The sequence below is a fragment of the Podarcis bocagei genome, assembly GCF_964188305.1.
Source record: "Podarcis bocagei genome assembly, chromosome: 12".
Classification (NCBI taxonomy): Eukaryota; Metazoa; Chordata; class Lepidosauria; order Squamata; family Lacertidae; genus Podarcis; species Podarcis bocagei.
The window spans coordinates 17,786,432-17,804,809 of NC_138137.1; the positions used below are offsets into that span (position 1 = coordinate 17,786,432).

Below are 18,378 nucleotides of genomic sequence, written 5' to 3' on the forward strand. Positions count from 1 at the left end.
TGGGCCCAATCCAACTTGAAATAAACCTTTGCAAAGAGCTTAATTTGAACAACTGAGCTCTAGCAATTGGGGGGGAGGGGTCACCCCTTAATTCATTTACTTCACTGGCAGCACAAACCTTGGTAGCATTCCATAAACTGGGGGAAAATTCAAGCAACGTATATCGTGTCTTTTCTCAGGGCGGAGGGGAATTCACCTATCATCTCTTAACTTTTGGATGGCTAGGAATGTCTGTTATCAGCTTACTTTGGTACAGCAGCTACATTCCTACGTAGGAAGAGGAGATCTTGTCTTGGTCATGCGTACATGTGTTTAAGCTTTGAAGTTGAATTTTGCTTTTGTTGGATTACTATTGCTTGCAATGGGTTACAGAGGTACCTCGGGTTAAGAACTTAATTTGTTCCGGAGGTCCGTTCTTAACCTGAGGTAACACTTTAGCTAATGGGGCCTCCCGCTGCTGCCACAACACGATTTCTGCTCTCATCCTGAAGCAAAGTTCTTAACCCGAGGTACTACTTCCAGGTTAGCGGAGTCTGTAGCCTGAAGCGTCTGTAACCCGAGGTACCACTGTATTTTGTATTTGGAGTGTTTTCTTATTTATTGCAAGCTGCCAAGAAATTAATAGGCTGTAGGGTCGCACACACAAATGTGTAACCTAAATAAATGCATGCACTCGTTCCAACCATCCTAGACAACTGCAATAATTCTATAATAACTGTGCTCCTTCGTCTTCTATTTCTTCTTTTTATTTTTTTAAAAGTAAATGAGAAACCTCGCTTGTTTCGTTAAAGTGTCCACATTTGCATATTGCACTTGCTGGAGAAGCGCTGTGCTTTCAGTGCTCTTGAAACTGGAAGAACAATCCAACAGCAACACGATATCCCATTCTTCAACCACCCTTAGATAAAACCTTGCCCTACTGAGGTCAATAGTGAAATTCACAATTATTTCAGCTGATGGTAGCATTCCATCACTGGTGCTTTGCTCATTATTTGATTGTTTACTTGCTATCTTCTTCCCGTGAATGAAGACAGATGGACACTGTCTTCCAAACAATAACTCAAGATACTGCTGTGTTATGGTTTGAGGTGCATTTTCTTTTTAAATTGCCATTAGTGGCAAAACTATTAGCAGAGCTTCTGTTTCAAGTAGGTCTCACTGTTGCAGCAGAATTATGTTTTCAGATAAGGCTGATAACTACAAAGCTTCTGTTGGAGGGAAGGATAAAAATGAAGGTTTGCCTTGGGAGGCAACATTCTTTCTCTAGCTGTTTCCCCATTCAAAATTCAGAACAGATTAAACACATTCTAGATTCTCTTTCATTTTAGTCTGCTAGTTCACTTTACAATGCAATATTTGGATGACTTGTTTCCACCCACTGGTCCCCTAACCACAAATGGGACCCCGAGCCACAGCTGTTCTGCCTCACTTCTGTTATCCTCTTACACACCTTCTGGCAGATATGAATAGCATCTAAAAGTGACCGTGTCATCTTGAAACACAGATTATGCTGGTGTGGCCAGGATGTCTATTAATGCTTTGTTTTTAGTTACCGTATTTTTCGCTCTATAACACGCACTCGACCATAACACGCACGTAGCTTTTAGAGGAGGAAAATCCGTAGGCATGCCACCCGTAGGCATTCCCTCCATAACACGCACAGACATTTCCACTTACTTTTTAGGAGGAAAAAAGTGAGTGTTATGGTGCAAAAAATACGGTAATTACCCACTGAGAAAAAAACAAAACATTTCCCTTTATCATTAAGACAAAAATAGCACCACAATCATAACCGAAAGTCGGAAAACAGTGGGAAGCAAAACGATTATTACTTCTCTGCCTCTTGGCATAGCAAAAAGTGTAGACTTAATTTCATTGATGAGCATTCTGGAGCGTCTATTGTGAGTAACACAAGCTGTTATAGTGGATTGTTGCAAGGGCTTTCAAACTTTATTGATCTGGGGCTGAAAAGGCAAAAGAAGCTATCAAGCACCCAATAACAACAACAATGTATGAATTGCTTCCCGGTCACAAATTGTGGGGGTCTTTTATATTTTGGGTATATTCAAATTCAGGTGGACTTCTAAGCTTAGCATGCAACAGAGTGGGGGGAAAACCAAGAGTTAACTAAAGCAGTCACTGTTAAAATGTCAGCTCTTGTGTGAAGTACCTGCAATTTCCTATGAGTAACAAATTTAACACAGCAAAGACTAGTTCGGCTGGAAAATGTGTTGTTGGTTGTTGTTTTTTAAAGGGCTGTCAATTAAACCTGATTAACATCTGAATTTGTTTTCCCCAACCGTGTATATATTATTGTGGGGAAGTGACTATCATATCAGGAGCACTCTCTAACCTACCTCATGCACTAGACTAGAACATTTTGAGGTTTTTATAGGTCTGAAAAGGCTGCTAAACCCAGAAGTGCATTTATTAAGAACATAGTACAAGAAATAGGCTCCAAAAAGTTATGTTTCAGGGAGGGGGAAAAAAGTGAAGAGCCTGGGGAACTAATTAGGATGAAGCTGCCTCTCCCCAAGATTTGACCTTAAACCCTGGGAGAAAACCATACACGACTTATGACAGAATACAATTTAAATGAAATCAAGGATCTCATTTGCCACCAGTTATTCTTGCACCATATGTGAAGCAACATTTGACCATTATTTTAAAAGGGGGCAGAGTCCTCAAATATATATATATATATGCGCCAATTTTCAGAGATGCTCCTGTAACTGTAAGGGTGGTCTTGGTGACATGTACAAATGTACACAATGTGAAGACACCGAATTAATTAACCCAACAAAAAGATTCAAGTGTCCCATTCGCCAAGTCTCCAGTTTGGTGCCAAGACCCAACTGGCATGTAGGACACCTTCAGGCAACCACGAAAGATGTCAAAAGTACAAACACAAAGGAAAACAATCTACCTGCTTATTGCCGCTCCTGTATTTGCTCTCTAACCCTCCTAAAAAAGAGTGTATCTGAAGAATCCAACCACCTAATAAAGCTGCAACAGTGTTGGAGACAAGCTGACCAGACTTTGCCTTTAAAGATTCGTTCAGTGGGCCAAGTTCCAAAGGCTGATGAAGTTAATGGGACGCAGCTGCCAGCTCCAAAGCTCACACTGGCACTTGTGTAAATACCCGAAGGGGCACAGTTAATTTGCACAACTGGAGGCACTTGGTTCTGACAGCAACGTGCACACAATTGGACCCTGCTGGGAGTATGAGACTCCTTATGGCTTCACTCACAAGGGTCATAGGAACATGCAAGCCCACTCACCATGACAAGGTGATGATCCAGTGAGTGATCTCTCAAGGCAAATCTTTTAAAAAAGTGTAGTATAAACACTGACAACTGGGAAACACTGGCATGCGAGCGCTCCAATTGGAGAACAGCCTTTACCAAAGGTGTCATGGGTTTTGAAGATGCTCAAACTCAGGACGCAAGGGAGAAACGTTCTAAGAGGAAGGCACACTTCGGAAACCCTCACTGTGATCAACTCCTGTCCAGAAACCTATGTCCCCACTGTGGAAGGAGGTGTGGATCCAGAATTTGCCTCCACAGTCACTCACTGTTGAAACTATGTATATGGAAGACAATTTACTCGGCTGCGAGTGATCACCAAAGAAAGAATACAATTTGAGAGAACTCCTGGTCAAAGTTGCCAGACAACACATGTTTTTGGTATTCTTGTCCTATAGTGGGTTAACCCTAAATCAAGGTGGCCCCATACAAGTGCAGAAATGAACACAAAGTTCTGAAATTGGTGGTGCTGCGGACATGATCCGATATACTGTGCTATTTTATACCTAGAAGCATCTTCTCGTGCTGTAAGCACATAATCTGTTTTATCAAAAGACCTTCAAGAGAACTGTAAGGTCACCTGCCAATCCAAACAGTTTTCAGCTAAATCTGATATTTTACCTTGCCAAGCCCTCTTCAAATCAGGAAAAGTGCCTTTAAGTACCTATTGCCCTGGGAAGCAAGTCAATACTATTATCTCAGGATTACATTTAAAATGTTATAATTGTTTAAGGCACAGCAGGGAAAAATAAACTTACTGGAATTTATCTGCAGTGATAGTTGAAACAAAAACTGAAGGAGATAAGTGTCAGAGACCACTGACAAATTCTAGCACATATTAAATGCCTACCGTTCTACAGAGATAGGTCCTATAGTCAAGCTAGGCTACCAAACAGTATAGAGTAATTGCTAATTGTCGCCAGCCAGTTAATGAAATCTCCTACTAACTTCCAAGACTTGCTTCCTTACCAAATTTGGAAGAACTTAAGTCTCTCTCTCTCTCTCTCTCTCTCTCTCTCTCTCTCTCTCTCTCTCTCTCTCACACACACACACACACACCCTGTGCTCCAGAGTCTGGATTAGTATGGATTCTTGGGTGCCAATCCTGAACATGGTGGCAGCACCATGGGGAGAAAGCCTACCTGTGTAGGCTTTTTTTATAAATGAGCCATCTATTTCCACACTTTCAGCATAATATATATATCTGTTTTTAAGGGAGTTCCTAGGTTATTTTTTTATGTCACCAGTAACGATACTAAAAAATTTAAAGGTAATAGGCAAAAGAAAATAATTAGGAGGACAGGATTACCATCATATCCACCAGACATTTTGGCGGCTGAACAGTACAACTTTTTTTTTAAGCTTCAAAATCCAAAGTTTTGCAAATTATTTACTTTCTACGAGGTCCTTTCTACTCCAAAGGGAGCTCTGATCCCCTGCCCAATGTGGTGAGCCTAAAGTCATTAAATAGGTATGAACCCATTTGGTTCAAATTTTCCCACTGAAAAAAAGGTCAGTTGGGAGAAACATAAATAAAGTAGCACGTTTATTTCAATTTTTTGCTATACCCAATGAATAAAATTTATTAGTGAAAGAGGTTTCGGCACAACTTAGCCACTTTCTCCACCACTTTTATTATTTCACATGGACCTGTTCCATATTGCTATACTCATCCAAGTCCCTCAACATTAAGAACAGGAAAACACTATGGCGGTTCTTCATATGTTGACATATAATCATCACCCACCTTGAAAGGTAAGGCCCTAATTTAAGAATGGTGACGTTACTGAAGTTCCATGACGCAAAGTCTATGAAAAAATCCCAGGTTACCTGGGAATATTTCAGCATGAGGCTCATAATTAGTGGCAGCTAAAGACCATCTTAGACAGCATCTTAAAAAGCAGAGACATCACCTTGCCAACAAAGGTCCGTATAGTAAAAGCTATGGTTTTCCCACTAGTGATGTATGGAAGTGAGAGCTGGACCAGAAAGAAGGCTGATCACCGAAGAATTGATCCTTTTGAATTATGGTGTTGGAGGAGACTCTTGAGAGTGCCATGGACTGCAAGAAGATCAAATCTCTCCATTCTTAAGGAAATCAGCCCTGAGTGCTCACTGGAACGACAGATCATGAAGCTGAGGCTCCAATACTTTGGCTACCTCTTGAGAAGAGAAGATTCCCTGGAAAAGACCCTGATGTTGGGAAAGATGGAGGGCACAAGGGGAAGGGGACGACAGAGGACGAGATGGTTGGACAGTGTTCTCGAAGCTACCAGCATGAGTTTGACCAAACTGCGGGAGGCAGTGGAAGACAGGAGTGCCTGGCATGCTCTGGTCCATGGGGTCATGAAGAGTCGGACATGACTAAACGACTAAACAACAACAAAAAGACCATCAAACCCTGGTGCATTTTTAGTCCCTTTTCAGTCTGAGTGACCACAGAGTTTGCTCTGGAGCTGGGAAGAAGAGGCTCCCCAATCTAAAAATGGGCTGGTGTTTCTGCTGATCTCCTCCACTGGTCTGGCCCCAGTGGGCTCAAAGTATGAGGTATTACTAACAACAACAACAACAACAACAACAACAACAACAACAACAACAACAAATCCTTCCAGTAGCACCTTAAGGGAAGTATTACTGTCCCTTTTGCCACATTCTTCTGATACCTTGAGGCCACATGGACTTGTGCAGAACTTGGGGATTCATCATTGCATTGCATTGCATTCAACAACATGGCCTTGTTCTGATAGAAACCTTGAGCTCACATGAACGGTAACTTGGACAAAACTTAACACTGGGGACCTCCTGCACCCCTACCCCATGTTATCATGGAACCACAGAATTAGAAATACAGTGGTACCTCTGGTTATGAACTTAATTCGTTCCAGAGGTCCGTTCTTAACCTGAAACTGTTCTTAACCTGAAGCACCACTTTAGCTAATGGGGCCTCTTGCTGCCACCACACAATTTCTGTTCTCATCCTGAAGCAAAGTTCTTAGCCCGAGGTACTATTTCTGGGCTAGCGGAGTCTGTAACCTGAAGCATCTGTAATCCAAGGTACCACTGTATGTTACTTATGATTAGAAAAACTAAGAGACCAGGCCGTTTGGGGGATAAAACAAGGAGGAGCAGAACCATGGGCACCACCTGGAACTTATTGAAGGAAAGGTGGAATGTGAATGTAAAAACAAGTAAATAAATATCAATCTGAAGTTTTGTGCATGTGAGGGGAAATCGTACCTGACAGCAGCTAAATTATTAGGAATGGGAGATAACTGGCTTCTTAAAAGAACTGCTGTTTCTGGGAAACTTTCTGGAATCCATGCAAGGCCCATCTGTTCACACTGTGAACAGGGGAAGAGCATGCTGGGTCTGTTTTATGTGCTATTCTGAAATGTGTTTTGGGGGGCTATATGCTCTTTTTAGTAATATTAGCTTTTTAAAAAAGTTAATTTATTCTGTTTTGCTCTTTTATTTATTTGTACTCACAGCTAGCACCTTTCACCTAACACCCAGGGCAGGTAACAAATATCACAATCAAAAGAAGTACAATATACACTAAAACCATAAAATCAAATCAAAACAACGGCAACAACGGCAACAACAGAACAAGAAAACTCCAAACCAGAATTGCAGTGCATAGCCATGCAGAGAATCTGGGTAAAGAGGCATATCTTGACTAACTGTCAAACAGAATAAAGTGATGGTTGAAAAATCCACTACAGAAGGGAGGTCTTTCCACAAGCTGGGAGCTACCACAAAGAAGGCCCTGTCCACTGCCCCTCAAACCACAGGCAGCAGCAGCAGGACCTCCCCTGCAAATCTTAATTATCTGGACACGTGGACATGGGAGGAGGAACTGCTTCAGATATTTGAGGACCCTGGTCATTTAGGGCTTTAAAATGTCAATATTAATACCTTGAATTGAACTTGGTAATGAATTGGCAGTGATGCTGCTTGTGGCTATCTCTGGCTAGACACACACACACACACACACACACACACACACACACAACCAATTAGATGAGATAGGCCTTTAGTCTGAGATTCAATACACACACGCCTTTGGTTTGGAGCTCGAGAAAGAAAGCCACACGTGTATGAGAGGGAATAAAGAAATTATCTTTTTCATCTTCCCAGTAAGAACCCCTTCCCTCCCCACACGTGTAATTAATTAAGGAAAACCAAGGTATGGAGTGGCATATTATTCATGAACCCAACATCCAGTCTGGGCCCTGAGCACACATCACTCGGTCCACCTTGGGTTGTTTTCCTCCTCTTAGGGTTGTTTTTCCTTTATTTCTAAAAGACGTTTTGTACTTCTGCAAACCTCGAGGTTGTCTTGTGTGTAGGTGGTGCCTCTTTGGCTACAAAAGGAAGGCAAGCACCAGGTGCCTATCAGAATGGTGGTGCTTAGGACCCTATATTATTCTCCCATGTCACGTCCATTTCAGTTCCTAAGCAGATGTACAGGGCTAGTCAGAGTTCTTGATTAAACCAGGAAATCAAAAAACTGGCATAAAGAGCCCACAAGGCCAGATGCAGAGGGCAGTAATTCATGCTCTGAGAAATGGGCTTGTATACTTTGGCAGATGAACATTGCCATGAAGTATGGAAACAGTGTACTGAAACTTCCACTACTCAATCCCTCTGAACGCTTAGCTATATCAGAAAGGTGTGGGGGGTGTGGAGGATTATATGAGAATTTCCGCCCAATTTCCTTCCCAACAGGTGGGCGGGGTTTGCGGCACTGAGCGGGCTTACCTGCTCGGGTGCCTCCCACCTGCATTAGGGTGGCCATCATCCCCCCCCCCCCCCGGCCTGGGAGGACAGCTGGGGGTGGGTCGAGGGCCAAGGGAAAAGAGGCTGACCCCTTTGGCCAAACCTCACTCTGTTTCCTCCTCTTCCAGGTTCAGGATGCGTTCCTGTAGCAGCCAGGTTGAGGTAAGTAATTTTGGTTTCTTTTGTTGGCTGGGCGCTTCGCCAGGCCCAAGAGGGCGGCGTGTGCCCCAGCTACAGGCTGTTTACCAGCATTTTTGTTGTTTTCAGCAGCAGTGGCACTTGGGAGGGAGCGCAAGGCCCCTCCATTGCCGCCGTTCACCGTGGAGCGCTTTGCCGGGCCCGAGAAGGCAGCGTGCGCCCCGGCTTAAGGCCGCATGGTGGCCATTTGTTTTTGGTGATGGCGGCGCTGGGGAGGGGACACATGGCCCATTAAAGGGTTGATTGCAGGAGTCCCTGGCCCTAGAGCAGCGGCATGTAGGTCAAACTCCTGGCCAAGGTAAAGTGGGAGGGCAAGCTGTGTAAATTCATGTTTTACAGTCCCCTCCTACTGCACCTCATTGCCCTGCACATCCTCAATCCCAGTCGGGCTGAGAGGGTTACATGCCAAGGTCTATGCCAAGTTTCCCACATTCTGAAGTTGAATAAAGTTGTGGCCAACTTGAACCCATACAGTGGTACCTCGGGTTAAGTACTTAATTCGTTCCGGAGGTCCGTTCTTAACCTGAAACTGTTCTTAACCTGAAGCACCACTGCTGTTGCTGCACCACCGGAGCATGGTTTCTGTTCTCATTCTGAAGCAAAGTTCTTAACCCGAGGTAGTATTTCTGGGTTAGCGGAGTCTGTAACCTGAAGCGTCTGTAACTCGAGGTACCACTGTACTTTGGTCTCTCGTCTCATTCTTTTTTTTGGGGGGGGGGTAAGCTCCATGGACAGGGTTCAGCGAGTGTGCTTGCCAACCTTGCAGTCCCACTATGCATTTAAGATACATGTTTGTTGTCGTTAAATTCTTCAGTTCGCCTTCCCTGACCATTCAAATTAGCAAAGAAAAGAAATATGCAAATCATAAACTGGGGAGGCAACAACAAAAAACTACTTCCCAACTTTACATCTTACTGAGCATCTTTTAATGTTTGCATCTGATTGTATCATGTATCTGTTTTTCATTCTTCCCCATATGCAGTTCCGTTCCTTGCTTTATTCAATGATTTTGGGCCATTCTACGGTGACAGCTCTTGTTTTGTTTTATGCAGTCCTATTAGAGAACGCTCGCTTGCTGTTGTTATGCATCAATTAGTATGCACGCCACCCAAGGAAGAACAGTCTCAAAGGAGAGGCTTCATCAAGAGGCGTCCCCAGTGAACCCTTTCGCAGCAAGTGAAGATATTTCCTGAGGTCTGATGGCTCAATTCACAATTGTGTGTGTGTGTGTGTGTGTGTGTGTGTGTTGAAATAAAGACTGTGGCAATTATCTATGCAACCCTGTGCATGTTTACTTGAAAGTAAGTCCCACTGTGTTCGAAGGGGCAAACATCCAGGTACATAGGCAGAGGTTTGCAGCCAGTAAATCTGGTTTCGTTGCTATACAGTTTACAGACAATGAACTTTACATCTACACCAAATGTTTAAGCCATCAAGTCTGCTTAACAAGAGGCTAGAATCATGACACAATACAGACAGCACACTCTGCTGTGAACTCTGGGTTTAATATTAAACAGCAAAGCAAATGCTAATGGGTCTACTTTGCTTCTGCCTAGCTGCTGTTACCATCACCTCCTTCTCTTCCAAGCTGGGAAACCAAACACCCAACTGCCTCCTTACAACTAGGAGGCAAAGGTGGTAGCATTAACATCCAGGTAGATGGGCAATTCCTTCACTGGGTCGCTAAAAGCACTTGTTTATAGTGTTATGAGGTGTGGGGGGGAGATGTAGGCTGTATGCTTGAGCCCCCTTCTAATTCCTGGATCCAGATGGGATTTAATTCCTGGAATAACCAGGCTAACTTCCTGGTGAGGTAATGGCCCTCTAAGTATGGGCCATTAAGGTAACAAAGGAAGTGGCTCTGTGCCAGATAACAAAAGGGTGGGGGGCCCTTCCTCAACTTTCTGGTAGTTAAAATAAATTAAAAAATAATAATAAATTGTCCAGTAGCGCTTTAGAGACCAACTAATTTTGTTCTGGGTATAAGCTTTCGTGTGCATGCACACGTCTTCAGATACACTGAAACAGAAGTCACCAGACCCTTATACATAGTGGGAAGGTGGGGTGGGGTTTTTCTCTGAAGGGTAGTAGGAAATGGGTGATTGACTCAATGGGTATGGTAAACCTGTATGCAGGTAATGAGACATATGCTAAAGCTATTTTTGGTCATCTGCATACTATCCCTTGCTTTTTTCCTGTAGGACTAATTGCAGTTGTTGTTGTTGTTGTTGTTGCTGTTGTTGTTGTTCAGTCGTGTCCGACTCTTTGTGATCCCATGGACCAGAGCGCGCCACGCACTCCTGTCTTCCACTGCCTCCCGCAGCTTGGTCAAACTCATGTTTGTAGCCTTGAGAACACTGTCCAACCATCTCGTCCTCTGTCATCCCCTTCTCCTTGTGCCCTCCATCTTTCCCAACATCAGGGTCTTTTCCAGGGAGTCTTCTCTTCTCATGAGGTGGCCAAAGTATTGGAGCTTCAGCTTCAGGATCTGTCCTTCCAGTGAGCACTCAGGGCTGATTTCCTTCAGAATAGATAGGTTTGATCCATCCATCACAGTTGTTAACAGTCGTCAGCAGGTTTACCATACCCATTGAGTCAATCACCCATCTCCTACTACCCTTCAGAGAAAAATCCCACCCCACCCTCCCACTATATATAAGGGTCTGGTGACTTCTGTTTCAGTGTATCTGAAGAAGTGTGCATTCACACGAAAGCTTATACCCAGAACAAACTTAGTTGGTCTCTAAGGTGCTACTGATTTTTTAAATTTATTATTTATTTATGCCGACTGCGTCAGACCAACATGGCTACCTCCCTTAATCTAGAATTTCTGGTAGTTAGAAGGGCAAAGGACAGAGCTGAGAACTATGTTAGCTAGAAGCTGGCAGCTAGCAACTGGCCGGCTGCAGGCTGAGCAACTGGGAGACAGAACCACTGGGGAGTTTTAAATCCTCACTCAGTCATGAAGTCAATAGGGCCAGTCATCTCTCTGCCTAGACACCACAGAGTTACTGTGACAATAAAAATGGAGGGATCACATGTATGGCTTTGAGTCCCTTAGAGGGAAAGTGGGGTATAAATTTAACAAATCAAATGCATTTATTTATTTAACCATTTATTAATTTAGCCTATTCCTAGCGCACTTTTCAATCTTAGAAAAGACTCTCAGGGTAGCTTCTACGTTAAAACAAAACACAAAAATGTTTTTTTTTGGAGTGGAAGGGGAGCCATTTTCAAAGTTACCGAAATGAAACAGATGTGCAGAGCGAATCTTTCCTGTGTGTCTATTCAGAAATTATTCCAGTGGAGCACAGAATTTCAAAACAGAAAGCAGCCTGAAGCCAGATACAAATAACAGGAATAATAAAAACCGGATCTCGTAATAGCAGCAAAAGCAAACATCGCAATCCCACTGAAAGCACAGGAAGCAGGACACGTTTCACCTGGCGCTTAAAACTTTGCAAGGTTGGTGCCAGGTGAACAGCACCAGGGGGAGGCTTCCATGCGTGCATAAAAAGAGCCTGCCAGATCGGGCCAATGGAGAATTGAGTCCAGCATCTTGTTCTTGCAATGGCCTGCGGGAAACCTTCAGACAGGACCTGAGGTGGGGTTTCAACACATCAAAACCCTGAATCCCACCACCTTCCTCACTTCCAAAGGTAGGGCAATCAGTGGTATTGTAAATTTTGAAGCGCAAGAGATCATCTCAACAGCCTTCATGGCCATGCCCACCACGAGAATCCAGGCACTGATCCACTTATACATTGACCCACAACACACAGGAGCAGGGATGCAGCAAAGAGCAAGGCTGTAATCCTATGCACAGTTTTTCTGGGAACAAACTACTGAACTCAGTGCTGGCTGCTTAGGTTCAGCTTGTGAAACACACCGAGTTTCAACAAATATATTCCCTCCGCCGAAATGCAAATCTTTAGCTTCTCCTTAGAAATGCAAATCACGACGCAAGGAAGTGTTACTACCATTTGAACTACGTGTGTGAAATGGGAACGCCATGAAAGAGAAGAGGTTTCCAGCCTCCACTTATTTCCCCTCATTCTTGGGGACTCCGCACTGCAATAATCTCATGCAAACAAGCTACAAAGCCCTGTTTAGGGAAGTTTTTAATGTTTGATGTTTTATCGTTTTTCTAATATTCTGTTGGGAGCTGCCCAGAGTGGCTGGGGAAACCCAGGCAGATGGGCGGGTTTAATTAATATTTTATTATTATTATTATTACTACTACTACTACTACTACTACTACTACTACTACTACTTGTCAGAGGAAGAAGAGTCTGCATTACAGAGGGTTGAATTCTACGATTCTATTAATATCTCTGGTGTTCTGAAAAAAAGACCAGTAATTTTGCACACACATACACACAGTCTTTTCACTTCACTGTACCAATGGGAAGCACCTCTGAGGAAGATCTGTACAATTTGGCAGGGGAACAGGGGAACTTTTAAATATCTTCACGCTGTCAATGTTACAAGAAAGTAGAGTGAGTTCTCCCTGGAGTGTGGTTCTGCAACAGCTCCAGACAGACTGTAATAACCTTGAGAAAACCCTCATTTAACCCCCCTAGGTGAGTTGGCAATTGGATATTCGCACATGTGCTCTAGCTACTTGCTCTCCATTGAACAAATTAGCAGATATGTATATGTTGGAGTCTTTTTTTTTGGGGGGGGGGGCTTCTATTCTAAAGTGTTATATGAATATAGTCATGGAAGTAGGACTCCTCTCACATCCTCACTAGAGAATTACATCATGATAACTGAAGTAATTTGGAAAGATTTCCAGGGGGGAAAGGATGTGTGTAGTTAGTATAATGAGATCAAAAAGCGAAGATAAGACAGTGAAGCTAATGTGAAATGCTACTCTGATCAGAAATTACAAGGCTATCAAAAACCCAAGGTTCTCAAAAGCTTTTGACTACGCACAGTAACCTTTACGGCATTATCACCCACTGCTCAGTCCAACGCCAGTAAGGCTGCCTTTAAGATGCCGAAGATGCAGGTGATTCTGTTTCAAGAATATGTCACAACTGATTTAGCATGCAGACCCGTGGCTCCAAATTGTGGGTCCAACTCAATTTAGTTTAACAAGGAGATGATGCAATTTAAATGACCAAAAGGATAGTGCAGACTTTTGTTCACTCATCATACTTACCCCTGCCCTCTCAGATGCTGTTGGACTACAACTCCCATCATCCCTGAACGTTGGCAGTGCAGGCTGATGAGAATTTGGACCCGCAGCATAGGGGACACCATGTTTGCTGTAGCTCATCCTGCAGAGTCCTCTTTACCTAACCAGGCACCCATATTAAAAGTCCAAGCAAGAATGACATAGCTGAAGCGAGAAAGACTCCACTGGACACACATTTTTCATTTGTGTGCTACCTTCCATTTTAGATATACAGTGGTACCTCTGGATACGAACTTAATTCGTGCCAGAGGTCCATTCTTAACCTGAAACCGTTCTTAACCTGAGGTACCACTTTAGCTAATGGGGCCTCTTGTTGTCACCGCACGATTTCTGTTCTCATCCTGAGGTAAAGTTCTTAACTTGAGGTACTACTTCAGGGTTAGCGGAGTCTGTAGCCTGAAGTGTTTGTAACCCGAAGTGTTTGTAACCTGAGGTAGCACTGTAATTGAAATGCAGGCCTGCGTTTAAAGATTCAAGACTTCCCTGACACCCCATGTACTTTGGGCCTGAAATCCCGTGTTGGCCCAGCCTCCGCCCCCTCAGCTTGATTTAGGAGGGACCCAACTCAACAAGTTAATTCTCACTTTGGATCTGAACCACAACTCGTGTGAACTTCGCTCTATTCCAAGCAGAGACCTATCGTGTTCCCAAACATGGCAGAAACCCTCCCTGCTACCTGTTTTTTTTCCAAACGCAGAACTCGCCAAAGGATGATGAGATGGCTTCTCAACAACCTCCCTGTGGCCTGGATTGTCACACAAAAGGATTCGACACACAATGAAACAGAGAGGCATCGGAAACGCAGTCCCCATGTTGCTTGATTTAACTTCTGGAAATGATATTGTCCCCACTTCCTTATTTCAGTGAGCAATGTCAAGAAGCAGTAGCAGACCTTGTGGAGATGTAGGTGGAGCCTTGCTGCTCTCCCAGCTTCTGAACACAGCATGTGATGGGCAATTGCCAGAAGGAGAAAGGGGCACAGGGAGAGCATCAGTGCCCCATCTATGCTGCTCCATGGGGCACTGTCAATAACACTTGTGAGAGTCAAGGCCTCTCTGCACGGCTGTTCCCGTTGACTTAGTAAGGTAGGGTCTTGAGAAAGGGGATGGGCAGTAGCAAGGAAGGCCAGAGAAGAATCGAGCCCATTCCAAACGGGACTTGAACCACGATGGCGTCAGATTTGAAATAATTGTGGTGGAAGTGCAAAACATGTCAATCAAAGCCACCGCTACTCCTTGATATCTGGCACCCTAACAAGTTAAGACTATAATCCACACTTGTTATTTCTGTCTGAGCAACGGTTCCCAGACAGAAGATTAATGGTGGATACCGGACGTGCAAAATGAATATTTTATGGTATAAAGATGTAAACTGCGCTGCAAGAGTCGGAACTCCGGTGAAACATCTCCCCACAAAAGAGATAATGTGTTGATAAATCAATTACAAATTCCATTATCACGCTTTAGAACAGGGGTAGGATATGTGGTGGGGGGTTTTTCAGGCCAAGGGCAACTTCTCCTCATAACCAACCTTTCAAGGAAGGGCGGGAGGGCAGATGAAAAAGCAGACAGAGCAACAGACATGGCTCTTGTTTCTCAGCAGCGGACCGCATTCCAGTCGTGCAAAGTTTCACCTCCCTGTAGCTTTCCACACACCAATTGACCCATGCAGGCAAGAAAGGGAGTTCAAGGACACACGCCTACAAGGGCAAAAGCACTTGGGGATGGTGTGGAAAAGGGCAAGTAAGGGGAATGACCTGGGGTGAATTTTTAGGGTGAGACAGAGAAGCCCGGAAGGCCAAATTCAGCCGCTAGGCCCAAGTTCACCACTCCCTGCCATAAGTATATTTTGCATATCAAGAAAAAAACAAAACATGTAGGAATACAAATATTATGTTGGCAACCATACTATGCCACACTGGTGCACTCTGCATTCAAATTCATTTAAACGACAAAACATATTTTAAAGCATTAGCCATTAAATGAAAATAAACTGCAAGAGCTACACAGATTCATTTTCATTTCACTACGCCACTATTTCCGAAGCGATGCAGTTGGGCCACAGTTAACATTTTCTTATAAGAACGGAGCACAAGATATCAAAAGAGAGAAAAGCAGAATGAGGATTTGCTTGGGAAAGCTTTCCCAAGAGTTTCAAATTTTTACATAGGAAATCAATTTGCATCACCGATAATATTGTTCAAATCAGATGACACTGTGTGGTTAGGAGGTAATTTACTTTGCTGCCGAAGCAATTTGATAGTTGTTCTGATTTGTGATTTTCATTTTGTTTGTTAATGAAAAAAATTAATGAGCAATGTTACTGGAAGTAGAACTCGAAGCCGCAGCATTATTAAACATGTTTTCAATATACTGTACATTATGTTGATTGCACCGCCAGAGTCTGAACTTTTGCAGCGCAAACACCAGTCAATCAATCTGATGTGGAATTTGCAGGGAGGACTTTTGGCACTTACCTTTGCACTGATTTGTGTTTTTGTCTAGAATTGCTTTTGTGGATACAATTTTTCCATACCTGAAAAACAAAAGTTGGGGAGAGAAATAGGGATGTTCATTTTATTGTTGTTTCAAACCTAATCCAGTTGTCAAGCATACTTAAAAGAAAAGGAGACTTAAGTGCTCCTGAAAAGTGCAGCACAAACAATATTGTATGGTAATGTCCTGCATGCTGTATTTGCATTTCTCACCTGACCTTCAAAAGCTACCCTTACAAAGGTGGTTAATTTTCTATGCTTGCACTTTGATAATCAACAAAGAGACCAATTACAGTGGCAGATTTGGGGATGTCAAGGCAAACAAAGATGTTTTTTTTTCCCCTGAGTGTTGATTAGATCAGGCTAAACCTGTGTTTTTTCCCTTGGTTAAATGAGATGAATGGGTGATTTTCCAAGACACAGAATGGACCACTCTCTGAAATTGGCAATGCCAGAGTGGAACATATGGGAGACTTTCAGCAGCCAGCCCAAGGGGATGCCTGTTTTCAGAACACACTGCATTGATTTGTGTGCAATTGCGCATGGAGGGATTTTTAGATTTTTGGGGTGGAAATTGTGACTAAGGGAAGAGAACATTATGGAGGTTTGTAAAATTATGACTGGTGTGAATGGAGGGAATTTTTTCCTCCCTCTCGAAATATGAGAACTTGGAAGGTCGCCAGATTGCATTTATTTCTTGACTTAGCACCATGCCATTGCCACAAAAGCTGTGCTAAGAAAGGTACAATCAAAAATCACCATTGAAACAAAATTAAAAGCTATTTCTAAAAATCAATAAGTCTAAAAATGCACTTAAAACCAAATAACTGTGTACCATAAAATTAAATCAAGAAACCTTCAGCCAATACTAAATGCCCTCCCAGTTTTTAAATAGACACTGAAACACGAAGTGAGAAGTGGCCGGACACAATTCTGATAGAAGTGAAAGCTGGAATTCCACAAAAAGGGCTTATATTTTTTTCTTCTTCTGGAACATACTGTCTGGGGCTGATGGGAGTTGGAGTCCAGCAACATCTGGGAGGGGACCACATTGGCCACCCCTGCCCCAAACCATGTAGCAACTCAAAGGTCAATGTCAGCACTCTGAATTGGAACTGGCTGGTGGTAGGGTACCAGCAAAGGCAGTGCATTGTGGGATTTCACCACCCAAGATGCCTGCTTCAGTCCTTCTCATGGGCAAGGCTGACCCTGCCCTCAGCGCTACCCAGCACACAGGTTAGGAGAGACATTGGCCAACAGTTGGGCTGCGCACTAATAGGATCCTTGCTTTGTCCTGTGCAAAATCCTGATATTCTGCAACCAATAAAGTTGTGGTCATGTTTAACCTACACATGCCCCATCCTGTTCATTGCTCCAGGTCAACAGGCCTTACACACCTGGTGCCCAAGGAAGTATTCCTAGCAGTACTTATTGTCCATAGCAATAAAACACTTAAATGTCAGTGCAATGGTGTATCCGAATTAATCGGACATGCCGTACTTCTCGCCCCATAAGACACACCTGACCATAAGACGCACCTAGTTTTTAGAGGAGGAAAACAAGGGGGGTGGGAATATTCTGAATCAAATGTTGTAGGAGAGGAGTTTTAAGTGGGGAGGGAAGGAAAAACACTGGAGGGGCAAGCGGCACGCGTGGGGTGTGTGGAGAAGGAGGTGGCTAAGAATGCAGGAGAGGGGTTTAAGGGGAGGGAGGAAAGGAAGGCAAAAGTTCTCCCCACCACCACCACCCAAGCGCTCTCTCTCTCTCTCTCTCTCTCTCTCTCTCTCTCTCTCTCTCTCTGTCCCACCTGCATGTTTTCCGGCTGCCTATGCGTCCCTGGCATGCTTCCCTGGACACCGCAGCAGCACTGGAGCATGGAGAGGAGGAGGCGGTGGCAGCAGCTGTCAGTTGTGCTCCTAGCCGCCGGAAGCTGATCCGGGTGGGCTGGAGCCTGCACACAATGTGGCTAGGAAGGAATGAGCACGAAGGACAAGGTCCTTTCCCCTCTGCTTGCCATGAAGGCAGGGGATTTCCCTGCTCCTTGTTGCATTTGTCTGCCACCAGCCTCCTTGCTCAGCACGTCTGCTTGCTGCGAGGTGATGCTGTTACGGCCGGTGCTGAGCAATGGAAGGGAAAAGGATTGTGTCCTCCTGCTAATTCCTTCCTAGCCGCATCACCTCGCATGAAGCAGACGCGCTGAGCAAGGGGAATGGGCCATCGCTGGCCCGATCCGAGCAAACACAGCAACGGAAAACACAAGAGGGTGGGCAGTAAGACCCTGAGGCAGGAAAGGAATTCACTGCAGCTGTGCGCTCCCTGCCAGAAAGGGACAAGAACAAAAGGAGGGAAGCAGAGGCTGACTTTAACCGCCCAGTTAAAACCATACATGGCAGGGAGCG

The 18,378-nt window shown here is 44.0% G+C and overlaps 1 protein-coding gene across 9 annotated transcripts in view; it reads right to left on the bottom strand.

Annotated features, from left to right (window-relative positions):
* Positions 1-18,378, bottom strand: part of RBMS3 (RNA binding motif single stranded interacting protein 3) — a gene marked incomplete at its 3' end in the record, with an annotated part of 773,357 nt that overhangs the window by 313,891 nt on the left and 441,088 nt on the right. For all 9 annotated transcript variants that reach the window (XM_081164680.1, XM_081164679.1, XM_081164684.1 and 6 more), the window contains one exon: positions 15,962-16,020. In XM_081164680.1, coding sequence (XP_081020806.1) covers positions 15,962-16,020 — 59 coding nt within the window. The remainder of the gene's footprint in view (positions 1-15,961; positions 16,021-18,378) is intronic.